This window comes from Mustelus asterias, unplaced genomic scaffold (genome assembly GCF_964213995.1).
Source record: "Mustelus asterias unplaced genomic scaffold, sMusAst1.hap1.1 HAP1_SCAFFOLD_84, whole genome shotgun sequence".
NCBI classification, from domain to species: domain Eukaryota; kingdom Metazoa; phylum Chordata; class Chondrichthyes; order Carcharhiniformes; family Triakidae; genus Mustelus; species Mustelus asterias.
The window spans coordinates 62,120-89,252 of NW_027590138.1; the positions used below are offsets into that span (position 1 = coordinate 62,120).

General features: G+C 45.8%; 3 protein-coding genes across 4 annotated transcripts in view; 2 read left to right on the top strand and 1 right to left on the bottom strand.

Annotated features, from left to right (window-relative positions):
* Window positions 1-27,133, bottom strand: part of LOC144483861 (uncharacterized) — an 87,998-nt gene that overhangs the window by 9,880 nt on the left and 50,985 nt on the right. Inside the window, exons 2-3 of one of the 2 annotated variants that reach the window (XM_078202431.1) lie at window positions 26,269-27,063; window positions 8,195-8,554 (exon numbers count right to left, since the gene is read on the bottom strand). In XM_078202431.1, coding sequence (XP_078058557.1) covers window positions 8,195-8,554; window positions 26,269-27,063 — 1,155 coding nt within the window. Of the gene's footprint in view, window positions 1-8,194; window positions 8,555-26,045; window positions 27,064-27,133 lie in introns of those variants that run through there. The other variant, XM_078202432.1, reaches the window with a different exon arrangement.
* The window catches only part of LOC144483888 (uncharacterized), a 435,358-nt gene that overhangs the window by 3,020 nt on the left and 405,205 nt on the right, over window positions 1-27,133 (top strand). The gene's annotated exons all lie outside the window — the stretch shown is intronic.
* LOC144483922 (uncharacterized) lies at window positions 20,192-21,555 on the top strand. The gene is made up of 2 exons (XM_078202501.1): window positions 20,192-20,636; window positions 20,983-21,555. The coding sequence occupies exons 1-2, from the start codon at window positions 20,192-20,194 to the stop codon at window positions 21,282-21,284; spliced, it is 747 nt and encodes a 248-aa protein (XP_078058627.1). The 3' UTR covers window positions 21,285-21,555.

A 27,133-nucleotide genomic window follows, 5' to 3' on the forward strand; every position in this document is an offset into this window, starting at 1 on the left:
CACCCGAGTGAGAGTGTTCCAGTGCACTGAGTGTGGAAAGAGCTTTAACCAGTTACACAGCCTGAAAATACATCGCAGCATTCACAGCGGGAGAGACTGTACCCGTGTTCTGTGTGAGATTTAACTGATTGTTTAACCTGGAGAGTCACAAGGACACCCGCACCATGGAGAAACCGTGGAAATGTGGGGACTGTGGAAAGGGATTCAGATACCCATCTGTACTGGAAATTCATAAACGCAGTCACACTGGGGAGAGGCCGTTCACCTGCTCTGTGTGTGGGAAGGGATTCACTCATTCATCCCACCTGCGCAGACACAATCTCACTCACACCAATGAGAGACCGTTTAAATGCACTGACTGTGGGAGCGGATTCAGAAGCTCTCAGGATCTGGTGTCCCACCAGCGCACTCACACTGAGGAGAGACCGTTCAGCTGCTCTCACTGCTCAAAGAGGTTTAAATGGTCATCCACCCTGCGGGTACACCAGCGAGTTCACACTGGGGAGAATCCATTCACCTGCTCGGTGTGTGGGAAGGGATTCACTCAGTCATTCCACCTGTGCAGACACAATCTCACTCACAGCAATGAGAGACCGTTTAAATGCTCTGACTGTGGGAGCGGATTCAGAAGCTCTCAGGATCTGGTGTCCCACCAGCGCATTCACACTGAGGAGAGACCATTCAGCTGCTCTCACTGCACAAAGAGGTTTAAATGGTCATCCAGCCTGCGGGTACACCAGCGAGTTCACACTGGGGAGAGACCATTCCCCTGCTGTGTGTGTGGGAAGGGATTCACTGCTTCATCCAGCCTGCTGAAACACAAAGCCACTCACTCCAAGGAGAGCCCCTTTAATGCTCTGCCCGAGAGGCCGGCTTCAGAAGCTCTCAGGAACTGATGATCCCCGAGCACATTCACACCGGGGAGAGGCCGTTCAGCTGCTCTCACTGTTCAAGGAGGTTTAGAATATCACCAACACTGCTGAAACACCAGTGAGTTCACACCGGGGAGAAACCATTCACCTGCTCGGTGTGTGCGAAAGGATTTACTCAGTTATCCAGCCTGCCCAGACACAACATCATCACACCCAGGAGAGACCCTTTAAATGTGGGCGTAGCTTCAAAAGCTCTCGGGAACTAATGTCCCACCAGTGAGTTCACACCAGGCAGAGGCTGGTCACCTGCTCTGACTGGGAAGGGATTCACTCAGTCAGCAAACTTGGTGAAACACCAGTGAGTTCAGAAGTGATGACAGTTCTGGGATTATTCTTGTGAATCTTTCTTGCCCCTTCTCCAGTGCCTCTATTTCCTTTTTCTAAATGGAGATCACAAATAGAACATAGAACAGCACAGCACAGGAACAGACCCTTCAGCCCACCATGTTGTGTCGAACATGATGTCAAATTAAACTATTCCTTTCTGCCTGCCCTTGGTCCATATTCCTCTATTCCTTACATATTCATGTGCTTATTTAAAACCCCCTTAAATGCCCCTATCGTATCTGCCTCCACCCCCACTCCTAGCAGCGCATTCCGGACACCTACCACTCTCTGTGTAAAAACCTTACCTCTCACATCTCCTTTGAACTTTCCCCGTCTCACCTTCAGTGCATGCTCCCTGGTATTAGACATATCAACTCTGGGGGAAAAGATTCTCTGTCTCTCATTTTATAGACTGCTATCAGATCTCCCCTCACCCTCCACCGCTCTCGAGAAAACAACCCTCGTTTGTCAGTCGCTCACACCCTCCAATCCAGGCAGCATCCTGGGAAACCTCTTCTGCATCTTCATCAAAACCTCTCCATCCTTTCTGTAATGTGGTGACCAGAATTGAACACAATATTCTAAGTGCGGCCCAAACAAAGTTTTATAAAGCTGCAACATGACACGCTGACTCTTGTACTCAATAAAGGCCAGCATGCCATATGCCTTCTTTACCGATAAATATTTGTGTGGCTAATTTCAGGGAGCTCTGGACTTGAACCCCAAGACCTCTGTACATGAACTGTATACTTATCCTTAATATTTGATCTCCCAAAGTGCAGCACCTCACACTTGCCCGGATTAAAATCCATCTGCCATTTCTCCGCTCATATCTACAGCTGATCTACATCCCACTGTATCCTTTGACAACCTTTGACATTATCTACAACTCCATCTAGTTTTGTGTCATCTGCAAGCTTACTAACCCACCCATCCACGTTTTCATCCAAGTTATTTATATATATCACAAATAGCGCAGGTCCCAGTACGGATCCCTGTGGAACACCACTAGTCACTGACTTCCAGCCAGAAAAACACCCTCCACCACTACTCCCTGACTTCTATGGGCAAGTCAATTCTGAATCCAAGTGGCCAAGTGACCGTGAATCCCATGCATCTTAATCTTCTGGATGAGCCGACCATGAGGGACCTTGTCGAAAGCCTCACTAAAATCCATGTTCACAACATCCACTGCTCTACCCTCATCGATCACCTTCGTCACCCCCTCGATAAAATCAATCAAATCAGTAAGATGTTGACGGTGCTCCCACTGCAGTCCTGTGATGAAAATATAGACTGGTTGGTGAAATGTAGATAACAGGTAGAATTGATATCTAATGAGGACTTTATACTTTAGAATTGAATACAGGGCTCATTGTTACTAACGGGGAAAGAAGGGTTAAAACCCTTACCCAGAACCCTTTTCACACACACGTGGACATCTCTGAATCTGACGCACACCAAATGGAACGTTACACAAGGGGCTGGAATTCACTGGAATTTCTTAACAACCTTTCAATAGAAATGTCCTGGTACCGACTGTGACAAAGGACACAACAGACAGCAAGAACCAGGAGGAACCTTTAACCCAGAGAATGTTAATAACTTTGTTCAGGACACCGGTGTCAGGCACAGGAGGATCCCAGGAAAAACGGAACATTCAATTTCTGTCTGTTTCACAATTCTAAATGACTGATTCTTTAACATCGGAATGTTTAAAAACAGCATTGTGATATTCCAAGGTCAGTGTGTCTGGGAAAGGGGCACACTGATGTGTTTTTATTTTAAACAGGAGGCTCCATTGAAAAGCAGCTCTGGACGATACGAGCACCTCCTGACCTACTTTCAATTCATTTCAAATCACCCATCACTTTCCGTGGAATATTCTTTATTCTTTCCTGGGATGTGGACACTGCTGGCAAAGCCCCAGCACACGTTGCTCAGCTCCTAATTGCCCCTGAACGGAGTGACTTGCTCGGCCATTTCAGAGGGGCAGTTAAGAGTCAGCCACATCGCTGTGTGGGTCTGGATTCACATGTAGGCCAGACCGGGTAAGGATGGTAGATTTCCCTCCCTAATAGGGAGCATGAAGAGGGTGAACTGGACGGGTTTTTACAACAGTCGATAGTTTCATGGTCACCGTTACTGAGACTAACTTTATATAATTCCAGATTGATTCACTGAATTCAAATCCCACCAGCTGCCTGTCCCCAGATCCTTTCCTGGGTCTCTGCATTACTCGACCAGTGACATTCCCACCACCTCCCCCTGAATGGAATATTCCACAACCCCTTAGTTAAACGGGAAGGAGAAAAGAGAAAGGCTTTGACCTTTGGCTGACCTCATCACCAACTACAGAAACCTTAAAGCTGACCATTCTGTAAAAGTTTATAAACTTTATTTTTATAAAACAGAGTGAGAAACAGGTGAAAAGTAACGATGGACATTCCGACTGACATCAGAAACATTGATTGACCGGATAAACACTCACTACATCACAGAGCGATCCTCAACCATTAAAGAATTGACCCACAATAAGGAATGAGAGAGCCTTATAAAAAGGGGCAGGAGTTTACACAGAGAGGTGACACCCACAGCTGCTCAGGATAATGGAATTCAGTTCAGGAAGGGGATAAAGTGAGAAGCTTTTGTGATTCAAGGTAGAAGTATTGAACAATCTGGAATCAGTGCTTCTCGAGTTTGCTGACTGGCCGAACACTTCAATTAATCTCATCATAAAAACCCCCAGTGTAAATAACATGGATTTGACTGACAAATGTTGAAGTGTTGATTTAGACCCACAAGTTTCAACTTCCCATTTGAGCCTGGGGTACCTTTCTGTCTCTGTTGCTCGTGTCAATGACAGCCAGGTGATGGAGCTGAGGGCAGCATTTAGCTGAGAATAGCGGGGCCTGCACCCCAGTTGGGAAACTGCCCTGGGGGTCGCACTAATACAGAGACAGGAAGGTACTGGAGAACTGACTGGGAAATGGGCCTCCAACCAATCAAGGCACCAGAGGAGGTGACCAGGGCTGATGGTGACCCCCCAGGGTTCAGTGTCCCTGTGTCCAAAGCGGGGAGTCACAGGAACAGGGGACAGAGCAGCTGAAGAGAAACCATTTGTGTCCAGAACATTGTGAACATCCTTTTACTCTGGTTGTCTTTGATCCTCAAGTCATTTTCTGTTTGTTTTAACCATGTTCTGTTTCATCAATAAACTTTTATCAGTAAAAATATTTGATTGTACTGGACTTTTCCTGATGAGATTGATGCACTTTAGGGAAAGTGGGTGAGAGGGGTTGGCAGGCTCTTTAACAGAAAGTGAGTCCCTCTAAGGTAATTGGCAAAGGAGCCAGAGAGGGAGATGAGATTTTATTTTTGACTCAGCGATGTTAGAAAATGGGCTTCAGGGAGTCAATTAATCCTTTCTCCCCTTTTCCCAAACTCTGAAATGATTGCCAGTGATAACCCTTATTGGTGACAGTGGTTAGATTTTATTCAGTATCAATAAGAGCTGACACAGGCTAATGTCTGAGCAGTCGTATCAAAGTGCAGCAGCATTACCATTACACTCTGGGTAGAAGCAGCATCTCCACGGAAATGCTCCCTGCTCTGCCCCAGATGCCATGGCACCAGTCAATGCAATATGTAAAACCTCGACTAATCTCTGTGCTCGGGGAATCCCTTCTTATACTTTGTTACGTCACAAAGTCTATGGAGACTGATTTAACCCAATCATTGCCCAGCTAACATTTGAACGGACCAATTACAAAACCTGTCATTGAACCATCTGTACCTGCCCAAGCCACGTCAAACTCTAAAACCAATTGTCTTCCCACGCTCCGTCCCTGGTACAGGGAGTCAGCATTCCCATGCCAAACAGTGAAAACATGATGGCCTTGACACACAGGTGTCATCTAGGATTCAAGGCACTCTTGTTTTCTCTGTCCTCCGGGAACTGTTTATCTCCCTGCTCCCACACAGCAAGTTGTCTGTTCTCAGCTCTGCTGGATTTCTGCTGAAGTTTGGCCCCTTTTACACCTTTCAGATCAATAAAACATTTGGTCAATGAAGATCCAAACCACAATTTCCCATCCTGTCACCTGTCAACCATCCTTACCCAGAGTGTAATCACAACAGGAATAAAAACAGGAGAAGTGTAACAATCAAATTCAAAATCAATACCCAGCCAGTCAGAGAATTTAATGTTCACTAATTAGCAAGAAAACCCAAAGTAGGGGGTCCCCCAGGATTCTTACAGTCCACACCTTGAGGGGGAGGAGAACTCTCTCTCTGACCCCTCACTCAACTTCACTCCGTTATTTTCCAGTTCTGTTTTGGCCCTGCCTGGGGTAACATCTACTCGATCTTTCCTACTCCTGAAGGAGCGCTGTGAGTTCTAGGTTACTCATACATAAGGACAGATGCTTCAAGCAACAGATCAAGCATGGATGTAAAAGATTTTCCAGCTCTCTCTTTACCCCTGTCCAAATTGTGGACAGTTCTTACTCTGTATTATTTCTCCCAATCCCTTAATTGTCTCAATCTATAATATTACGCATTTTATTTTAATTTCCCTCACTTTGTGAGCATGTGCAGTGTGTTTAATTGGATCCTGATTGTTTTGAACTCAGTTTCTCTGGAGTGTGTGTCAGTGCCTTGATGATGTCACAATGTTGTCTCAATCCCCTGGCCACATTAACCATTTCATCTCCTGCTGTGTCTCAAGTAGCTGTGTGTGTTTGGGACCCGCTCTTCACTCCATCTCACCATGAACTTAGGCTTGCTATTTTTCACATGTAACAAATCACATCTGTACACTCACTCCAGTATCCCAAAATCATGTCACACATTCTTAACTCTCAGATGTGGCACGGTAGCACAGTGGTTAGCACTGCTGCTTCACAGCTCCAGGGTCCCGGGTTTGATTCCCGGCTCGGGTCATTGTCTGTGTGGAGTTTGCACATTCTCCTCGTGTCTGCGTGGGTTTCCTCCGGGTGCTCTGGTTTCCTCCCACAGTCCAAAGATGTGCGGGTTAGGTTGATTGGCCAGGTGAAAAAAAATTGCCCCTTAGAGTCCTGGGATGCGTAGGTTAGAGGGATTAGTGGGTAAAATATGTGGGGGTAGGGCCTGGGTGGGATTGTGGTCGGTGCAGACTCGATGGGCCGAATGGCCTCCTTCTGCACTGTAGAGTTTCTATGATTTCTATGATTTCTAAGATGTGCTCATGAAATGACCAAAGTGAGTGTCTGTCTTTCTTATCTCCCCCTGTTATGGTGCTGATATTTCATGTAGTGGCCGGGCTTTCAAATGTGGATTTCCTTAAAACAAAGTTCATGAACAAAGATGTAAATATCACCAAGAGAAAGTGATCAACTTATTCATCCCATCTACACATTCCAGACTTTTATTAGAGTGTGGGTGGACACCAGATTGATATATTCCATTCAACCACATCCAAGGTGAGTTGTTCCAATTCCCTTATTGTCCTGTTGTGATGTATTTCTTCCAACTAACCACAGGAGACCCAGGAACATGTTACAATAGTTTATTCATGCTTCACGCCTGGAGGGAACAACCCCAGAGAAAGCTCTGGAAGACCACCCTCCTGTGATACAGCTCAAAGTCACAGCTCTGACACAGCTCTCTAACAGAGTAATCACAGAGACATCACTCTAATACAACTCTCAGCTCCAAGTCACAGATACAGACAGCTGACACAGTTATTCAATACACAGAACATTTAAAATTCCAATCTTGCCGACGTAGGGAGTTCTTAAACCTTCACTCAAACGTTTGTGAGAAAGTAAACAACCTTGATGGCAAGTCTGCTGATGTCAGCACCTTGAGGTATTAGCAATTGATCAGCCTGTGATTTTACTCTAATGAGTGAGGGGTGAGAGAGTTAAATCTACCCCCCCCCCCCCCCGCCCACCCACCCCCCACCAAATCCATTAATTCACTCTTACAGTCCAAATCTTTAAAACAGAAATTAAACATTCCCATTTGATTTCAGGTATTAACATATTCTGTTAGTTTGTTCTTTATTGTCGATGTCAGGCTGGGGTTGTTCCTCTTGGAGCAAAGGAGGTTGAGGGGAGATTTGATAGAGGTGGACAAGATTCTGACAGGTTTAGATAAGGTGGACTAAGAAAAGCTGTTCCCATTAGCTGATGGGACAAGGATGAGGGGGACGCAGATTTATGGTTTTGGATCAGAGATGTGGGGGGTGAGGGGGGGGGGGGGGGGGGGGGGCGATGTGAGGAAGTATATTTTGATGCAGTGAATGGTAATGACCTGGAACTCGCTGCCTACGAGGGAGGAGGAAGTGGAGACAATAAACAATTACAAAGGAAATGGGATGGGCATTTGGAGGGTTTCAAACAGAAATGCTGACTAAATATCTCTGAACTTCCTAACACCCGGTCACTCTGATCCTTGTGAAAGTTGAAAACAGGTTTTTAGCAGCAAGAATCAAAGAGCATCAGCCCACTGGAGGCAAAATCGTGCGACCGGTTGACCATCTGTGAGAATGAACAAAACGCAGTACTGGACGTATTTGAGAGCTGAATTGTAACAGCAGAATCCAACCCCTGGAATGACTTGTGAACTCGCTGGTGTCTCAGCAGGCTGGATGAAACTCTGAATCCCTTCTCACACACAGAGCAGGTGAATGGCCTCTCCCCGGTGTGAACTCGCTGGTGTGTCCACAGGGTGGATGAATCTCTGTATACCTTCCCACATTGAGTGCAGCAGAATGGTCTCTCCCCAGTGTGAACTCGCTGGTGTGTATGCAGGTTGCATAACTGAGTGAATCCCTTCCCACACTGAGAGCAGGTGAATGGCTTCTCTCCAGTGTGAACTCGCTGATGTGTTTGCAGGGCATATAAATCATTGAATCCCTTCCCACACTGAGAGCAGGTGAATGGTCTCACCCCGGTGTGAACTCGCTGATGTACCTGCAGGCTAGAGAGCCGAGTGAACTCCTTCTCACATACAGAGCAGGTGAATGGTCTCTCCCCAGTGTGAACTCGCTGGTGTGCCTGCAGAGTGGCTGCATGACCGAATCCCTTCCCACACTGAGAGCAGGTGAACGGTCTCTCCCCAGTGTGAACTCGCTGGTGTGACTGCAGGCTGGATAATTGAGTGTATCCCTTCCCACATACAGTGCAGGTGAATGGCCTCTCCCCAGTGTGAACTTGCTGGTGTGCCTGTAGGGTGGATGCGTGAGCGAATGCCTTCCCACACTGAGAGCAAGTGAACGGCCTCTCCCCAGTGTGAATTCGTTGGTGTCTCTGCAGGGTGGATACAATACTGAATCCCATCCCACACCAAGGGCAAGTGAATGGCCTCTCTCCAGTGTGAATGCGCCGATGAGCTTCGAGATATGATGGGAATCTGTATCTCCTCCCACAGTCCCCACATTTCCATGGTTTCTCCATGGTGCGGGTGTCCTTGTGACTCTCCAGGTTAAACAATCAGTTAAATCTCACACAGAACACGGGTACAGTCTCTCCCCACTGTGAATGCTGCGATGTATTTTCAGGCTGTGTAACTGGTTAAAGCTCTTTCCACACTCAGTGCACTGGAACACTCTCACTCGGGTGTGTGTGTCTCAGTGCATTTCCAGTCACACTGATGTTTAAAATCTTCTGAAGCTGATAGACTGGGCAAACATTTCTCCTTCTAGATTCAGAGCCTGATGATATTCAGGTCCCAAGGAATCGAGTCACTCTGTCAGATCCAGATCTGACATTTTAGATTTCTGTCTGTGATTTCTCCTCATCTAATATCCTGTAATTCAATTTAAGAAAAACATCACAATTCAGTACATGATCAAAATTCAAATCAGTCAATTCTAGTTTCTATGGAACATTCTTTAAAGACACAGTCATGGAGCATTAAACTTGCCCAGCAGGGCTTCTCGTATCAGCACACAGGCAGCTGCTTTGTGAGACTGCCAGCAGTACAGACAAGTCCGAGATAAGGGTATACTGAGAAGAGGGATTCATTATGATGGCTCAGGGATGGCTGGTAAGATGGAGGAATTCTCTGATTCTCGTGAACATTCTTTCCTCTCTCATTCCCCAAAATCTGTGAATCTCCATCCCACACACTCTCCCTCCATTCTCACTCTGCTGTATCTAATATTCACCCTCCCAATTCTCCTGAAGGTGCTGATTGAGGCTGATTGACAGATCCATGCTCACTGCTTCCTGTCTTGGACATAGAGAGCTCAGAATCTCCATGCAGGCTGCCAGACAGATCTATGTCTATCTGACTGGACTAACAATGTGTGGAATGTACCGACTGGATTCACTTCCTTTCCCTTCAGTCGCCAGGACCCAATGAACTGCACGCTAGGCTTTTAAAAGTGGTTCCTGGAGAGATAATGGAGATTTTTGTTGAAATTTTTCTTAACTTGCTAGATTCCGGGAGAGTATCAGAAGATTGGAAATCAGCCAATGTGATTCCCTTGGTCAAAAAGGCAGAAGGCAGAAGGCAGGGAACTATAGGCCAGTTAATTTAACATCTATTATTGGCAAGGAGCTGGAGTCAATAATCAAAGAGGAAATAGCTAATCATTTAGGAAAGCTGAATATAATCAACTAAGGCAACATGGTTCTCAGAAAGATAAATCATGTTTGACAAATTTGCTCAATTTCTTTGAGAATGCAAGAAGAAGAGTAGATCGAGTTCAATCTGTAGATGTAGTGTATTTAGATAGGGTGGTACGGCGGCACAGTGGTTAGCACTGTTGTTTCACAGCGCGAGAGATGCAGCTTCAATTTCGGCCTTGGGTGACAGTCTGTGTGGAATTTGCACATTCTCCCCGTGTCTGAGTAGGTTTCCTTCGGGTGCTCTTGTTTCTTCTACATTCCAAAGATGTGCAAGTTAGGTTGATTGGCTATGCTAAATTGACCCTTCATGTTCTAAAATGTGTAGATTAGGGGGATTGTGGGGTAAAAATGTGGGGTTGAGATAGGGCCTCGGAAAGATACTCTGTTAGAAAGTTGGTGCAGGCTCGATGGGCCAAATGACCTCCTTCTGCAATCTAGGGGTTCTATGATTTCCAAAAGGCATTTGTCAAGGTGCCACATAAGAGGCTGGCGCATAAAGTAAAGGCCCATGGAATTGATGGAAGTGTGTTAGCATGGATTGAAAACTGGCCGTCACATAGAAAACAGAGAGTTGGAATAAATGGGTCATTTTCAGAGTGGAAAGATGTAACCAGTGGAGTACCACTTGGATCAGTTCTTGGCCTGCAATTCATGATTCAATTAATGACCTGGAGGAAGGAACAGAATGTAAGGTTTCCAAATGATACGAAGATTGGTGGAAGGACATGTTGTGATGAGGATATTTTGATTCTGCAGTGGGATATAGATAGATTGTGATGAAAACCTGGCAAATGAAGTTTAATGTGGGGAAGTGGGAGGTCATGTAGAAATCAAAAGGGAGATTATCTACATGGAACGGCACTGCAGGTGAGTGAAGTACAGAGGGATCTGGATGTTCTTGCACATGAATCACAAAATGCTAACAGGCAGGTCCCACAATAGGTAAGAAGGAAAATGGAATTTTGACCTTTATTGCAAAGGTGTTGGAGTTTAAAAACAGGGGGGTTGTGTTGGTGAGGCCTCACCTGGAATACTGCGTAGTTTTGATTTTACTTAAACAAGGATACAGTAACATTGGATGTTGTCCAAAGGAGATTCACCAGACAAATTCCTGGGTGAGAGGGTTGTCCTATCAAGAGAGAATAAATTGTCTAGGTCTGTATTCCTTGAAGCTTTGAAGACAAAGAGGTGACTTTATTGAAATATTAGATCCTGAGGGGGGCTTGACAGGATAGACGGTGAGATATTTTTACAAGTGCGGAAGTCTCGAACAAGCTAAATGGTCGGTCATTTAAAACTGAGGTGCACAGAAATTTCTTCCCCCAGGAGGGTGGTGAATGTCTGGAATTCTCTCCCCCACAGGTGGAGGCTGGATCACTATAAGTATTTAAAGTGGAGGTGGATAAATAGTTGATAGATCGAGGGATAGAGGGCTATGGGAAAAGGCTCACAAAAGGAGTTGAAGCCGGCATAGATCAGCCATGAAGGGCCTGCTGGCCACTCCTGCGTCTATTTCTCGTGATCAGTTGCTGCAAATCAACAGTTTCCCCCCAGAATGAAAAAAGGAATGGAAGGGGGGAGTAAAGAAAGTGTTTTACTCACAGATGTTGGAGAGACAGGAGGAAGTTGGAGTCTGTCTGAAGCTCAATCTTCATTCAGAAAGAGAAGCAGCAGCTTTGCTGGGCCGGAATGAGCAGCTGAACAAGCTCATTGTGCAACTTCCGCATTCAGGCAATGGAGGAGCTTTGATTGGCTGGGGGACCAGAATCCTTCCGGTCCTCCAGAATGCCCATTGGCCAGAGCCTGTGAGAGGCAGCGACCGGAGCAGAGTCCTTCCGGTCCTCCGGAGTTCCCATTGGTCAATCCCCCGCAGACAGACAATGAGGGGCGGAGCCCCACGTGGGGGTGGGCGGGACTTTGCCCTCCAGCCGCGCTGAGCTGTTGTCCAATGGGAAAGGCTGGAAGACCCGGACAGACAATGGTCACTGCGCCGGCTTTGTCCGGGCCCCGCCCCACACCCGCACATGCGCATTCACCCTAAAAACTCGCACATGCGCAATTTTGATTCACTGTCTCTCCAGCTCTGGCCAATGAGAAGAGTTGGAGGACCGGAAGGCCTCAGGTTTTCCAGCCAATCAGAGCGTGGGTTTTTCGCGTGAATGAAGATAGGGCATCAGACAGACTGAAACTTCCTCCTGTTCCAACATCTGTGAGTAAAACACTTTGTTTTCTCCACCTTTCCATTGCTTTTCTCATTCTGGGGGAAATTGGGGACTTGCAGCAACTGAAGGGAAAGGAAGTGAATCCAGGGAGGGTGCAGATTGTGGAAAGGTTGGCCCAGGTCTCTCTGTGTTAAAGACATTGACATCCCTTGCTCCCTCAGCTTGACACATTGATTTGTCTGGCTCAAAGGTCCCTTTCCTAATGTTCACAATTAAAGGGCTGGTTTCTCCAGGAAATATCTGACATTTAAGGGGACTGTAAATTAATATAGATTAGAGATATGTTCAGTATTGTCATATGGCAAGATTAGACATGTATGGTTCTGCAGTAATGTCCATTTATTATTATTTCTAATCTGTAATATCGTACGGTCGTGTGACATTAGTGTTTCTTTACAAATTTTTTAATCTCAAAATCATGATCCTGCTGTTGTAAATAAACCTTTCAGTTTTTTTTTACATTATGGCACCGGCTTGTCTACAAAGAGTCCTTTATTTGCTCCTTAAGTGGCTTACATAGAGGTTGTTTGTTTTTACTTTGGGATTTGTGGATAAAAAACTGGTTGCAGGTCAGGTGACAGAAGTTCTTTCATTTTCAGTTCTGAGATGCAGTTTAGTTTTAGAAGGGGCATCACGCTGAAAAGAGACGTCTCTCTCACTTTCTCTCCCCTGTTTTATTTGGAAATTCTGTTGGTTATCTGAAAGCAAGGTCTTGCCTTCCTGAAGAAAATATTCTGCTGTTGATGGGTTAGGCATTATCTTTGTTGTTTTGTTTTGTTTGTAATTGCTAAAAGTTCTTGCTAATTTTCTTACTAAACATGTTAACTATATTCTTAAGTAAACTTTGTGAAAAGGTGGGTCATTTGAATCATACCTGAAGTGAAACATTTCATGCCAAATTCAAGATGTAAAACGTATGATTCAGGCGGGTTCCATAAAACATTTTGGAGTTTCTAACCTGAGCCCTAACATGTAGCTACGTGATATATTTCCAGTAATAGAGTCATTACAGCACAGAAGGAATCCATTGGACCACTCGGGTTAATGCCGACTCACTGTCAGTGTCGAGTGGATCCCATTCTGCAGCAACTCCAATTTCATTTCCAAGTTATTGATCATCTCTGCTTGACTACCCTCACAAGCAGTTCAAGATCATGATCAATTGTAGCCCCCTGTATCTTAGCCAACTGAAACAATTCTATCCATTAAACATATTTTTAGTCCTGTAATAGAGACATAGATCTGTCTGGCCGCCTGCATGGAGATTTTCAGCTCTCTGTGTCCAGGGCAGGAAGCAGTGAGCATGGATCTGTCAATCAGCCTCAATCAGCACCTTCAGGAGAATTGGGAGGGTGAATATTAGATACAGCAGAGTGAGAATGGAGGGAGAGTGTGTGGGATGGAGATTCACAGCTTTTGGGGAATGAGAGAGGAAAGAATGTTCCATAGAAACTAGAATTGTCTGTTCTGAATTTCTAATCTGTGCTGACAGTGATGACTTTTGTAAACTCCTTTCACAGAATATGAGAAGGTGAGGATTGACAGACAGAAATCTCGAACAAATGTCATGTCAAATTCTGACAGTCATTCAGTTCATCTGGACCTGAATACCATTGGCCTTTCAATCGAAAAGGTGAAATATTTTTCTGTTCTGTCTGCTTCAGACTTTTTTTTTGCAGAAATGTGACTGGAAAGATGCCGTGACACACATATACCCGAGTGAGAGTGTTCCAGTGCACTGACTGTGGAAAGAGCTTTAAACAGTTACACAGCCTGAAAATACATCGCAGCATTCACAGTGGGGAGAGACTGTACCCGTGTTCTGTGTGAGATTGAACTGATTGTTTAACCTGGAGAGTCACAAGGACACCCGCACCATGGAGAAACGGTGGAAATGTGGGGAATGTGGGAAGGGATTCAATTACCCATCTCTGCTAGAAACTCATCGCCGCAGCCACACTGGGCAGAGACCATTCACCTGCTCTGATTGTGGGACAGGGTTTACTCAGTTATCCAGCCTGCAGATACACCAGCGAGTTCACACTGGGGAGAGGCCGTTCACCTGCTCTCAGTGTGGGGAGGGATTCACTCAGTTATCCCACCTGCAGAGACACCAGCGAGTTCACACTGGGGAGAGACCGTTCACCTGCTCTCAGTGTGGGAAGGGATTCAGTCAGTTTTCCAACCTGCAGACACACCAGCGAGTTCACACTGGGGAGAAACCGTTCACCTGCTCTCAATGTGGGGAGGGATTCACTCGGTCATCCCACCTGCGAGTTCACACTGGGGAGAAGCCATTCACCTGCTCTCAGTGTGGGAAGGGTTTCAGAGCTTCATCTGCCCTGCTGAGACACCAACAAGTTCACGAGTGATTCCAGGGATTGGATTCTGCTGTTATTGTTTCTGCTCTCAATTACATCCAGGACTGTATTTTGTTCATTCTCACAGTTGGTCAATGGGGAGGGTCGGAGGGTTTCTTTCTGCTGGACTGGCCGGTCTCACAACTTGGCCTCCAGTGGGCTGATGCTCTTTGAGTCTTGTTGCGAATACCTGGTTTTAAATTTCACAAGGATCACAGAGTGACCGGGTGTGAGGAAGTTCAGAGATATTTAGTCAGCATTTTTGTTTGAAACCTCCCAGTGCCCGTCCAATTTCCTTTGTAATTGTTTATTGTCTCCACTTCCTCCACCCTCGTAGGCAGCGAGTTCCAGGTCATTACCATTCGCTGCATCAAAATATTCTTCCTCACATCCCCCCCCCCCCCCCCCACCCCCATCTCTGACCCAAAACCTTAAATCTGCGCCCCCTCGTCCTTGTCTCATCAGCTAATGAGAACAGCTTTTCTTTGTCCACCTTATCTCAACCTGTCAGAATCTTGTCCACCTCTATCAAATCTCCCCTCAACCTCCTTTGCTCCAAGGGGAACAACCCCAGCCTGACATCGACAATAAAGAACAAACTAACAGAATATGTTAATACCTGAAATCAAATGGAATGTTTAATTTCTGTTTGAAAGAGATTGGCGGCACGGTAGCACAGTGGTTAGCACTGCTGCTTCACAGCTCCAGGGACCTGGGTTCAATTCCCGGCTTGGGTCACTGTCTGTGCGGAGTTTGCACATTCTCCCCGTGTCTGCGTGGGTTTCCTCCGGGTGCTCCGGTTTCTTCCCACAGTCCAAAGATGTGCGGGTTAGGTTGATTGGCCATGCTGAAATTGCCCCTTAGTGTCCTGGGATGCGTAGATTAGAGGGATTAGTGGGTACAATATGTAGGGATATGGGGGTAGGGCCTGGGTGGGATTGTGGTCGATGCAAACTCGATGGGCTGAATGGCCTCTTTCTGTACTGTAGGATTTCCATGATTTCTATGATTTCTATGATTGTGAATATATTGTCCTGGACAATAAAGGAATTTGAACAATTCATCTTGGGTGTGGTTGAATGGAATATATCAATCTGGTATCCACCTACAGTTCAGTTAAAGTCTGGATTTGTAGCTGGAAATCCCTCCCTAACAGCACTGTGGGTGTACTTACACCTCAGGCATTGTAGCAGTTCAGGAAGGCAGTGTTGGGGTTGACCACGGCCGAGGCAGCTACATACAGCCACATATTCTGTTATAATTGAAGGACTGCAGATTGAATGTGAGGCATTGTGGGACTGGACTATCTTAACCACATTCCTGTGACTGCTCAGTTTCTGCAATCACGGACTGATGGGGGGTGATATAGAATTCCTAGTATGAGACCCTTCATTTCATTTTTACTAAAATAAATTGACTAAGTTAAGGTAATTATAAAGTGCCTTACTGTATATGTACTGAGAATTCACAATGTGCCTGGAACAAAATATGCAAAGGTATGAAATGTGAAAAGAAATATGAAAATATGAAAAGGAAGAGGGAAGCTTATGTAGGGATGAGGAAACAAGGTTCAGATGGCTCGATTGAGGGTTACAAGTTAGCAAGGAACAAGCTGAAAAGGGGCTTAGGAGAGCTAGGAGGGGACATGAGAAGTCCTTGGCGGGTCGGATCAAGGAAAACCCCAAGGCTTTTTACTCTTTTGTGAGGAATAAAAGAATGACCAGGGTGAGGTTAGGGCCAGTCAAGGACAGTCGTGGGAACTTGTGTATGGAGTCAGTAGAGATAGGCGAGGTGATGAATGAATACTTTTCTTCAGTGTTCACCAAGGAGAGGGGCCATGTTTTTGAGGAAGAGAAGGTGTTACAGGCTAATAGGCTGGAGGAAATAGATGTTCGGAGGGAGGATGTCCTGGCAGTTTTGAGTAAACTGAAGGTCGATAAGTCCCCTGGGCCTGATGAAATATATCCTAGGATTCTTTGGGAGGCAAGGGAAGTGATTGCAGAGACTTTGGCTTTGATCTTTGGGTCCTCACTGTCCACGGGGATGGTGCCAGAGAATTGGAGAGTTGGGAATGTTGTTCCTCTGTTTAAGAAAGGGAATAGAAATGACCCTGGTAATTATAGACCGGTTAATCTTACTTCGGTGGTTGGTAAATTGATGAAAGAGGTCCTTAGGGATGGGATTTACGACCATTTAGAAAGATGCGGATTAATCCGGGATAGTCAGCACGGATTCGTGAAGGGCAAGTCGTGCCTCACAAATTTGATAGAATCTTTTGAAGAGGTAACTAAGTGTGTTGATGAAGGTAGGGCAGTTGATGTCATATACATGGATTTTACTAAGGCGTTTGATAAGGTCCCCCATGGTCGGCTTATGATGAAAGTGAGGAGGTGTGGGATAGAGGGAAAGTTGGCCGATTGGATAAGTAACTGGCTGTCTGATCGATGTGGTGGATGGAAAATTTTTGGATTGGAGGCAGGTTGCTAGCGGAGTGCCACAGGGACCAGTGCTTGGTCCTCTGCTCTTTGTGATTTTTATTAATGACTTAGAGGAGGGGGCTGAAGGGTGGATCAGTACATTTGCTGATGACACCGTGCAAAGGGACCTGGGGGTCCTTGTGCATGAGACGCAAAAGCCCAGTCTGCAGGTACAACAGGTGATCAAGAAGGCAAATGGGATGTTGGCCTATATTGCGAAGGGGATAGAATATAAAAGCAGGGATGTCTTGATGCACCTGTACAGGGCATTGGTGAGGCCGCAGCTGGAATACTGTGTGCAGTATTGGTCCCCTTATATGAGGAAGGATATATTGGCATTGGAGGGAGTGCAGAGAAGGTTCACCAGGTTGATACCGGAGATGAGGGGTTTGGATTATGAGGAGAGGCTGAGGAGATTGGGTTTGTACTCGTTGGAGTTTAGAAGGATGAGGGGGGATCTTATGGAGACTTATAAGATAATGCGGGGGCTGGATAGGGTGGAGGCGGAGAGATTCTTTCCACTTAGTAAGGAAGTTAAAACTAGAGGACACAGCCTCAAAATAAAGGGGGGTCGGTTTAAGACAGAGTTGAGGAGGAACTTCCTCTCCCAGAGGGTGGTGAATCTCTGGAATTCTCTGCCCACTGAGGTGGTGGAGGCTACCTCGCTGAATATGTTTAAAGCGCGGATGGATGGATTCCTGATCGGTAAGGGAATTAAGGGTTATGGGGATCAGGCGGGTAAGTGGTACTGATCCACGTCAGATCAGCCATGATCTTATTGAATGGCGGGGCGGGCTCGAGGGGCTGGATGGCCTGCTCCTGCTCCTATTTCTTATGTTCTTATTATGTTCTTATAAGATTGGTGGAGTAGTGGATGAGGTGGAGGGCTGTTGTAGACTGCAAAGAGACATAGATAGGATGCAAAGCTGGGCTGAAAAATGGCAAATGGAGTTTAACCCTGATAAATGTGAGGTGATTCATTTTGGGAGGACTAATTTACATGTGGATTACAGAGTCAAAGGTAGGGTTCTGAAGACTGTGGAGGAACAGAGAGATCTTGGGGTCCATATCCACAGATCTCTAAAGGTTGCCACTCAAGTGGATAGAGCTGTGAAGAAGGCCTATAGTGTGTTCGCTTTTATTAACAAGGGGTTGGAGTTTAAGAGCCGTTGGGTTATGCTGCAACTGTACGGGACCTTGGTGAGACCACATTTGGAATATTGTGTGCAGTTCTGGTCACCTCACTCTAAGAAGGATGTGGAATCGCTGGAAAGAGTGCAGAGGAGATTTACCAGGATGCTGCCTGGTTTGGAGGATAGGTCTTATGAGGAAAGGTTGAGGGAGCTAGGGCTGTTCTCTCTGGAGTGGAGGAGGCTGAGGGGAGACTTAATAGAGGTTTATAAAATGATGAAGGGGATAGATAGAGTGAACGTTCAAAGACTATTTCCTCGGGTGGATGGAGCTATTACAAGGGGGCATAACTATAGGGTTCATGGTGGGAGATATAGGAAGGATATCAGAGGTAGGTTCTTTATGCAGAGAGTGGTTGGGGTGTGGAATGGACTGCCTGCAGTGATAGTGGAGTCAGACACTTTAGGAACATTTAAGCGGTTATTGGATAGGCACATGGAGCACACCAGGATGATAGGGAGTGGGATAGCTTGATCTTGGTTTCAGATAAAGCTCGGCACAACATCGTGGGCCGAAGGGCCTGTTATGTGCTGTACTGTTCTATGTTCTATTATAAACTGAATAACCACAAATTAACCAAGTATTATAAGCTTAAACTGTATTTTCAATATGTATTGTGCCTTGGCCAACTTCGTTCCGAATACAGCATGATGGGAAATAGTGGTGGACAGGCTGAATTCTTTGAATACAATGGAGCACAGAAAGGCAGCTTCTGGATATGCGAAAGGCAAGTTTAATGGCCTGGTATTTAAGGGAGTAAATCCGTTCATGGGTAGCGAGGCTGGAGCAGTCTCTCAAGCTGATAAAGGAGGCCCTGGTTCCAGCGAAAGAGTGACTCCTTTCACCAATTAAAATTCGCAGGTGTTAGTTATGGCCTTGGTTACTGATGATGACATGGGTTCGGTTTCCTCGGTAAAGGGGAAGGAACCTACATGGGCAATAAGCGAATAATCGCCTATTCCTGTTGACAGGTGGAACGTAATTGGCTCAGATAATAATGGGTAATGTTGTGATTGGGCCTCCAGTCTGATTGACAAGACTGGGTGGGATTTTGAAATGTTCAGAATAATATTACCTTGCAATATTAGCTCAGCGAGGACATTGACTGTGTGTCTCTCCTGATGCATGCATTTGCAAATAAATTCCTTTTCGTTCTTTAACTATATGCTGTCTTTCGCAGTCTCTGTATTGGTTGAGAGAGGTTCAGCAAAATGCAGAGCACCCCAGGGGGACACCTGAGAAAATTCTTCTTCCACCCTGAATTTCAGGTTGTTAATCGAATGGATGAGGGTTCCAGATGAGCTAAGACTGGAGTGGAGTCAGGTGATGTTACTGGGGTGGAAATGGGCGGGTCTTGCCGATGATCTGGATATGTGGCTGGAAGCTCAACTCGGGGTGAAATATTTCACCCTGGTTGTGAACAGCCTGGTTCAGCCTCAGACACTTGGCAAGAAGAGGGATAGAGTTGCTGGCGAGGGAGTGGAGTTTGTAGTGGGGACTGAAGACAGTCTTATCAGTGTTTATATGAAAGCAATTTCTGTTCTTTCAATACTGAAAGTGAGATAAGTCAGGATGATGTGTGAGTTGGAGGAACTTGGAGGTGATGGTGATCACATCTATCTGCTATCTGATCCTTCTAGGTGATGGAGGTTGAGGGTTTGGGAGATTCTGTCAAAGTTATCGTCAAGTTGTAGATGTATAAAATCCCTCGCCTTCACCCCCGGCCTCTCCTATTTCTCTCTAACTCCTCCCACAGTGCCCAGAGTCTTGTGTAGACCCAGTCCAGGTGGCAGGTTTCTTTCCCTCAAGGACATCAGCAAACAAGTTGGGTTTTTATGACAATCCAATCGCTCGTGCCGGCCCCACAAATGACCAGATTCATTCAGCTCAATTTCACAACCCGTCTTTGTGTTTTTGTGGGTTCTTTTTCACTCACTTTTTTCAATTTCACAGGTTTTACAAGAGGAAGATTTGCAGTTGAGAAACTGAAACAAAACATGATATCAGAACCTGAAGGAATCGGCCAATTTATTGTAACCTGAATATCATTGTGTTTTGAACATGGAAGAAAAAAGCACCATTCACAGTGGAGAGAAACTGTACACGTGTTCTGTTTGTGGACAAGACTTCAACCAATCATCTGGCCTTTCGGAACATAATTGCAGTCACAACAGGAAGATGGCATGGAAGTGTGAGGATTGTGGGAAGGAATTCAATTACCCATCCCTGCTGGAAATTCATCGACGCAGTCACACTGGTGAGAGCCCATTCATCTGCTCTCAGTGTGGGAAGGGATTCACTCAGTTATCCAGCTTACATATACATCAGAGGACTCATGCTGAGGAGAGGCCGTTCACCTGCTCCCAATGTGGGAAGGGATTCAATCAGTCATCCAACCTAGCAATACACCAGCGAGTTCACACTGGGGAGAAACCGTTCACCTGCTCTGAATGTGGGAAGGGATTTGCTCACTCATCCACTCTGCTGATACACCAGCGAACTCATACTCATAGAATCATAGAAACCCTACAGTACAGAAGGCGGCCACTCGGCCCATTGAGTCTGCACCAACAATAATCCCACCCAGGCCGTATCCCCACAACCCCACACATTTACCCCACTAATACCTCTAACCTACACATCCCGGGGCACTAAGGGGCAATTTAGCATGGCCAATGCCCTAACCTGCACATCTTTGGACTGTGGGCGGAAACCGGAGCACCTGGAGGAAACCACACAGACACGGGGAGAATGTGCAAACTCCACACAGACAGTGACCCGAGCCGGGAATCAAACCCAGGCCCCTGGAACTGTGAGGCAGCAGTGCTAACCACTGTGCTACTGTGCTGCGCCTCAGGAGAGGCCATTCACTTGCTCCCAGTGTGGGAAGGGATTTGCTGACTCATCTACTTTGTTGAAACACCAGCGAGTTCACACTGGGGAGAGGCCATTCACCTGCTCCCAGTGTGGGAAGGGATTTGCTGACTCATCTACTTTGTTGAAACACCAGCGAGTTCACACTGGGGAGAGGCCATTCATCTGTTCCCAGTGTGGAAAGGGATTTGCTCAGTCAGCCACCTTGTTCACACACCAGCGAATTCACATTAGGGAGAGGCCATTCACCTGCTCTGTGTGTGGGAAGGGATTCAATTAGTCATCTAAACTAGCAATACATCATTGAGTTCACACTGGGGAGAGGCCGTTCACCTGCTTGCAGTGTGGGAAGGGATATGTTACCTCATCGAATCTTGTGACACACCAGGGAATTCACAAGTAACTATTGTGATTGGATTTCAAATTAGGGAGAAACTGTGAAACTGTGGAGACTGAGGAGAGTTTCAGTTACCTGTCAGAGCTGGAAGCTCATCAGGACTTTTTGTTGATCGAGGGTTTCCACAAGCTGCTCTGAGACTTGTCTTCTCTCTGGAAGTTTCAAGGCACTCTATACTCATTATAGCAAGTATATTTATGGTTGCTAACTATTTAAAGTGGCATTTGCATTGGTAAGAGGAATGTTGCTTATTTGGAACTGAAATCATAGAATCATAGAAACCCTACAGTGCAGAAAGAGGCCATTTGGCCCATCGGGTCTGCACCGACCACAATCCCACCCAGGCCCTATCCCCATATCCCTACGTATTTACCCACTAATCCCTCTAACCTACGCATCTCAGAACACTAAGGGGCAATTTCAGCATGGCCAATCAACCTAACCCGTACATCTTTGGACTGTGGGAGGAAACCGGAGCACCCGGAGGAAACCCACGCAGACACGAAGAGAATGGCAAACTCCACACAGACAGTGACCCAAGCCGGGAATCGAACCCAGGTCCCTGGAGCTGTGAAGCAACAGTGCTAACCACTGTGCTACCGAGTTAGAAATTAAATTAAAGTTATTTCCATTCACTTTTAAATATTGTTCAAATGTTAGCACTGATGCCTAACAGCGCCAGGGACCTGGGTTCAATTCCGGTCTCAGGTCACTATCTGTGTGGAGTTTGCACATTCTCCCCGTGTCTGCATGGGTTTCCTCCGGGGGTTGCTCCGGTTTTCTCCCACAGTCCAAAGATGTGCAGGTTAGGTTGATTGGCTATGCTAAATTAACCCTCGTGTCGGGGGATTAGCAGGGTAAATATGAGGGGTTGAGAGAATAGGGCCTGGGTGGGATTGTGGTCGGTGCAGACTCGATGGGCTGAATGGCCTCCTTCTGCACTGTAGGATTCTATGATTCTATGTTAATAGTCAAGCTGCTTCATTTGTTGGAATTATATTTAAACTTTCATTCAATAAAGTTTGTTTTACCATAAAAGATCCCTAATTTGTCAGTGGAATTACCCCTGGAGTGAAGCATCCTATCCTCACACTTATGCCAAAATAGAAAAATTGTTGGGGTCTATTCTGATTTCCTAATGTAATTTAGAGGTTCTGGTCCAGGACCCGAACAGAAAGGATTCACTCAATCATCCACAGTGCAAACACTCTGGTTTCACACTGGGGAGAGACCTTACAAATGCCCAGACTGCAGGAACTGCTATAAAAGTTGTGGAGAGCTGATGTCTCATCAGCGTATTCACACTGATGAGAGACATTCAGGTGCTTTTACTGTGAGCCTGGGTTCAGGGGATCATCTCAACTCACTGTACACCAGTGAGTTCACACTGGGGAGAGACCGGGGTCCTGATGGACTTATTCCTAGAATCTTAAATCAGGCTATTGAGATGAAAGCAAAATTCCATGGGTGCCAATAATCTGAAAAAAACCTCAGAAAATGTTGGAAAAACTCAGCAGGTCTGGCAGCATTGGTGGAGAGAGAAACAGAGTTAACATTCGAGTCCGAATGTCTGGTCTTTAGTTGAAGAGGGGTAGAAATGGTGAGTAAGATAGTTATGTCAGTGTCACTATCAGTTCAGGACACAAATTCAGAACAGACAATTCCAATCCTTCACCCAAACATGTGGTTCAATCAAACTAAAAGACCAAAATCAGCAACAAAGTCCCAATAGAATCTCCCTCTCCGGGGCCACCTGGGCACAGACAAGACAGAAGATAAGTCGGCAGCCAGAGTGACCCCCGCCTCCCCATTCAGCCCCACCCATCCTGGATCTACAGATTACTGCTTAACCAAGGTCTCGAGCAGATCCAGAAGATCCTCCCATTCACCCACCCACACCCACATTTTACAGCCTTTCAGACTCCTCATTTAGTTCAACAGTTTCAGAGAGTAAACTCTCTTTACTCTGAGAGTAAACTCTCAATTGGGCCAGTGGGCTGATGAATGGCAGATGGAGTTTAATTTAGACAAATGCGAGGTGATGCATTTTGGTAGATTGAACCAGGGCAGGACTTACTCAGTTAATGAACGGGCGTTGGGGAGAGTTACAGAACAAAGAGATCTAGGGGTACAGGTTCATAGCTCCTTGAAAGTGAAGTCACAGGTGGACAGAGTGGTGAAGAAGGCATTCAGCATGCTTAGTTTCATTGGTCAGAACATTGAATACACGAGTTGGGATGTCTTACTGAAGTTGTACAAGACATTGGTAAGACCACATTTGGGATAGTATGTACAGTTCTGGTCATCCTATTGTAGAAAGGATATTATTAAACTAGAAAGAGCGCAGAAGAGATTTACTAGGATGCTACCGGGACTTGATGGATTGAGTTATAAGGAGAGGCTGGACAGACTGGGACTTTTTTCTCTGAAGCATAGAAGGCTGAGGGGTGATCTTACAGAGGTCTATAAAATAATGAGGGGCACAGATCAGCTAGATAGTCAATATCTTTTCCCAAAGGTAGGGGAGGCTAAAACTAGAGGGCATAGATTTAAGTTGAGAGGGGAGAGATACAAAAGTGTCCAGAGGGGCAATTTTTTCACACAGAGGGTGGTGAGTGTCTGGAACAAGCTGCCAGAGGTAGTAGTAGAGGCAGGTACAATTTTGTCTTTTAAAAAGCATTTAACAGTTACATGGATACGATGGGTATAGAGGGATATGGGCCAAATGCGGACAATTGGGATTAGTTTAGGGGTTTAAAAAAAAGGTGGCATGGACAAGTGGGGCTGAAGGGCCTGTTTCCGTGCTGTAAACCTCTATGACTCTACAACTCTGAGCCTATTTTGTTTATTTTTCTTTGATTGTTTCATTTTTCTTTCAGTCGGCAGCCCCCCCCCCCCCCAGGCACAGCTTTTGTTCCTTTTCTCGCTCCATTCCCTTTGGCTCTGAGGAATTCACTTTGCTCTCATTCAATTTCTCCTGGCTTCCACCCTATCACAGACCTTCCTTTAGTCCCTGTCTCACCCGCCCCTTTCTCCAAACCTGTTACATTTCTAACTTTTCCCAGTTCTGATGAAAGGTCACAGACCTGAAATGTTAACTGTGTTTCTCTCTCTGCACAGATGCTGCCTAAACTGCTGAATTTTGTTCCAACATACCATTCGTCTTTTTTACTGTCTTTTACACCTGCATGCTTACCTTCAGTGACTATTGTGCAAGAACACCCAGGTTGTGTTGCATATTTCCTCCTCCTACTGTATGACTATTCAGATAGTAATCTGTCTTCCCATTTTTGCTCCCAAAGTGGATGACCTCACATTTATCCAAATTATACTGCAACTGCCAATCATTTGCCCACTCACTCAACTTGTCAAATTACACTGAAGGATTGCTGCATCCTCCTCACAGCTCACCCTCCCACCTTGCTTTGTGTCATTAACAAATTTGGAGATATTGCATTTAGTTCCCTCATCTAAGTCATTTATATGTAGTAACGAGCTGAGGTCCCAGCTCTGACCCCTGCATTACCCCATTAGTCACTTCCTGCCATTTTAAAAAAGTTTTAAAAAAGTTTATTTATTAGTCACAAGTAAGGCTTACATTAACACTGCAATGAAGTTACTGTGAAATTCCCCAAGTTGCCACAGTCCAGCGCCTGTTCGGGTCAATGTACCTAACCAGCACGTCTTTCAGAATGTGGGAGGAAACCCACGGGGAGAACATGCAAACTCCACACAGACAGTGACCCAAGCCAGGAATCGAACCTGCGTCCCTGGCGCTGTGAAGCAGCAGTGCTAAGCACTGTGCTACCGTGCCGCCATTTGGAAAAAGACCCGTTTATTCCTACTCTTTGTGTCCTGTCTGCCAACTAGTTTTTATCCATCTGAACACACTACCTCAATCCCATGTGCTTTAATTTGACACATTAATCTTTTATGTGGGACATTGTCGAAATCCTTCTGAAAGTTGAAATAAACCACATCAACTGGCTCCCCCTCATCAACTCTACTAGTGATATCCTCAAAGAATTCGAATCGTTTTGTCAAGCACGATTTCCCTTTCTTAAATCCATGCTGACTCTGTCCGATCCTGCCACTGTTTTTCAAGTCTTTTGCAACAGAATCTTTGAAAATGGATTCTTGAATATTCCCCACTAACAGTGTCAGGCTTACTGGTCTATAATTCCTTGTTTTCTCTCTACCTCCCTTTTTAAATAGTGGGGTTACATTAGCTACACTCCAACCTGTCGAAACTGTTCCAGCGTTTATAGAATCTTGGAAGATGACCACCAATGCATCAACTATTTCTCAGGCACAATGCCAAGGCCAGACCTTGTTTCCCCCTTGGTAGGGATGTAACCAGTATCCACATCTCCACTTTCATATGGTTCAGACTCTGAGAGCAGCAGCGGGTAATCTGACCCTGACAATTCCCACTCACTTTCAGCCATTTCTCACAAAAGCTGCTGGGATTGCAAAACTTCTGTCTGAAAAATATTTCCCTTTAGCTTCCAATCTCCACCAATAGAAAATATTCCCTCTGACCATGTTACAATCCTGACAGTGTTATGGTGAAGGAAGAAGTTGGAGCCAACCTTTATTTGGTACAGATTTATTTGGAGTGAAACTTCACAGGTATTTCCCTCCTAACTTCACACTATGTCAGTACATGTCTCTTCATTTGCATTCATAATCATCCAATCAATGCCCTCAATTTGTATTTACTTAATCTCAAATGATTTGTTATCCCCAAGAGTGGGAGCAGATAATAAGTCTAATCGGAGTGACTGCTGCGATGTCTCAGCAGAGGTTGAATCATTCAATGAATATGATTAACAGAAAAATCCCATCACAATAGTTACTTGTGAACTCGCTGGTGTGTCTGCAGAGTGGATGACTGAGTGAATCCCTTCCCACATGTGGAGCAGACGAAAGGTCTCTCCCCAGTGTGAACTCGCTGGTGTAACCGCAGGTTGGATGAGCGAGCAAAACCTTTCCCACAAACAGAGCAAATGAATGGCCTCTCCCCAGTGTGAACTCTCTGGTGTTTCAGCAGGTTGGCTGAATGAGCAAATCCCTTCCCACACTGGGAGCAGGTGAACGGTCTCTCCCCGGTGTGCCCTTCCTTGTGTATTGCTAGGTTGGATGACTGATTGAATCCCTTCCCACATACAGAGCAGGTGTATGGTCTTTCCCCAGTGTGAATTCGCTGGTGCGTCCGCAATGTGTGAGAGTGAGCAAATCCCTTCCCACACTGGGAACAGGTGAATGGCCTCTCCCCAGTGTGAACAGTCTGGTGTGTCAGCAAATTTGATGACCGACTGAATCCCTTCCCACATTGGGAGCAGGTGAACGGCTTCTCCTCAGTGTGAATTTGCTTGTGTAATGCAAGGTTGGATGACTGAGTGAATCCCTTCCCACACACAGAGCAGGTGAACGGTCTCTCTCCAGTGTGCATTCGCTGATGTTTCAGCAGATTGGATGAGTGAGCAAATCGCTTCCCACACAGGGAGCAGGTGAATGGTCTCTCCCCAGTGTGAATTCGCTGGTGTTTTACTAGGGTGGATGGGTGAGCAAAACCCTTCCCACACTGGGAGCAGGTGAATGGCCTCTCCCCAGTGTGACTGCGCTGATGAGTTTCCAGCAGGGATGGGTAATTGAATTCCTTCCCACAGTCTCTACATTTCCATGCCATCTCCCTGTTGTGACTGCAATTGTGCTCCGAAAGGCCAGAT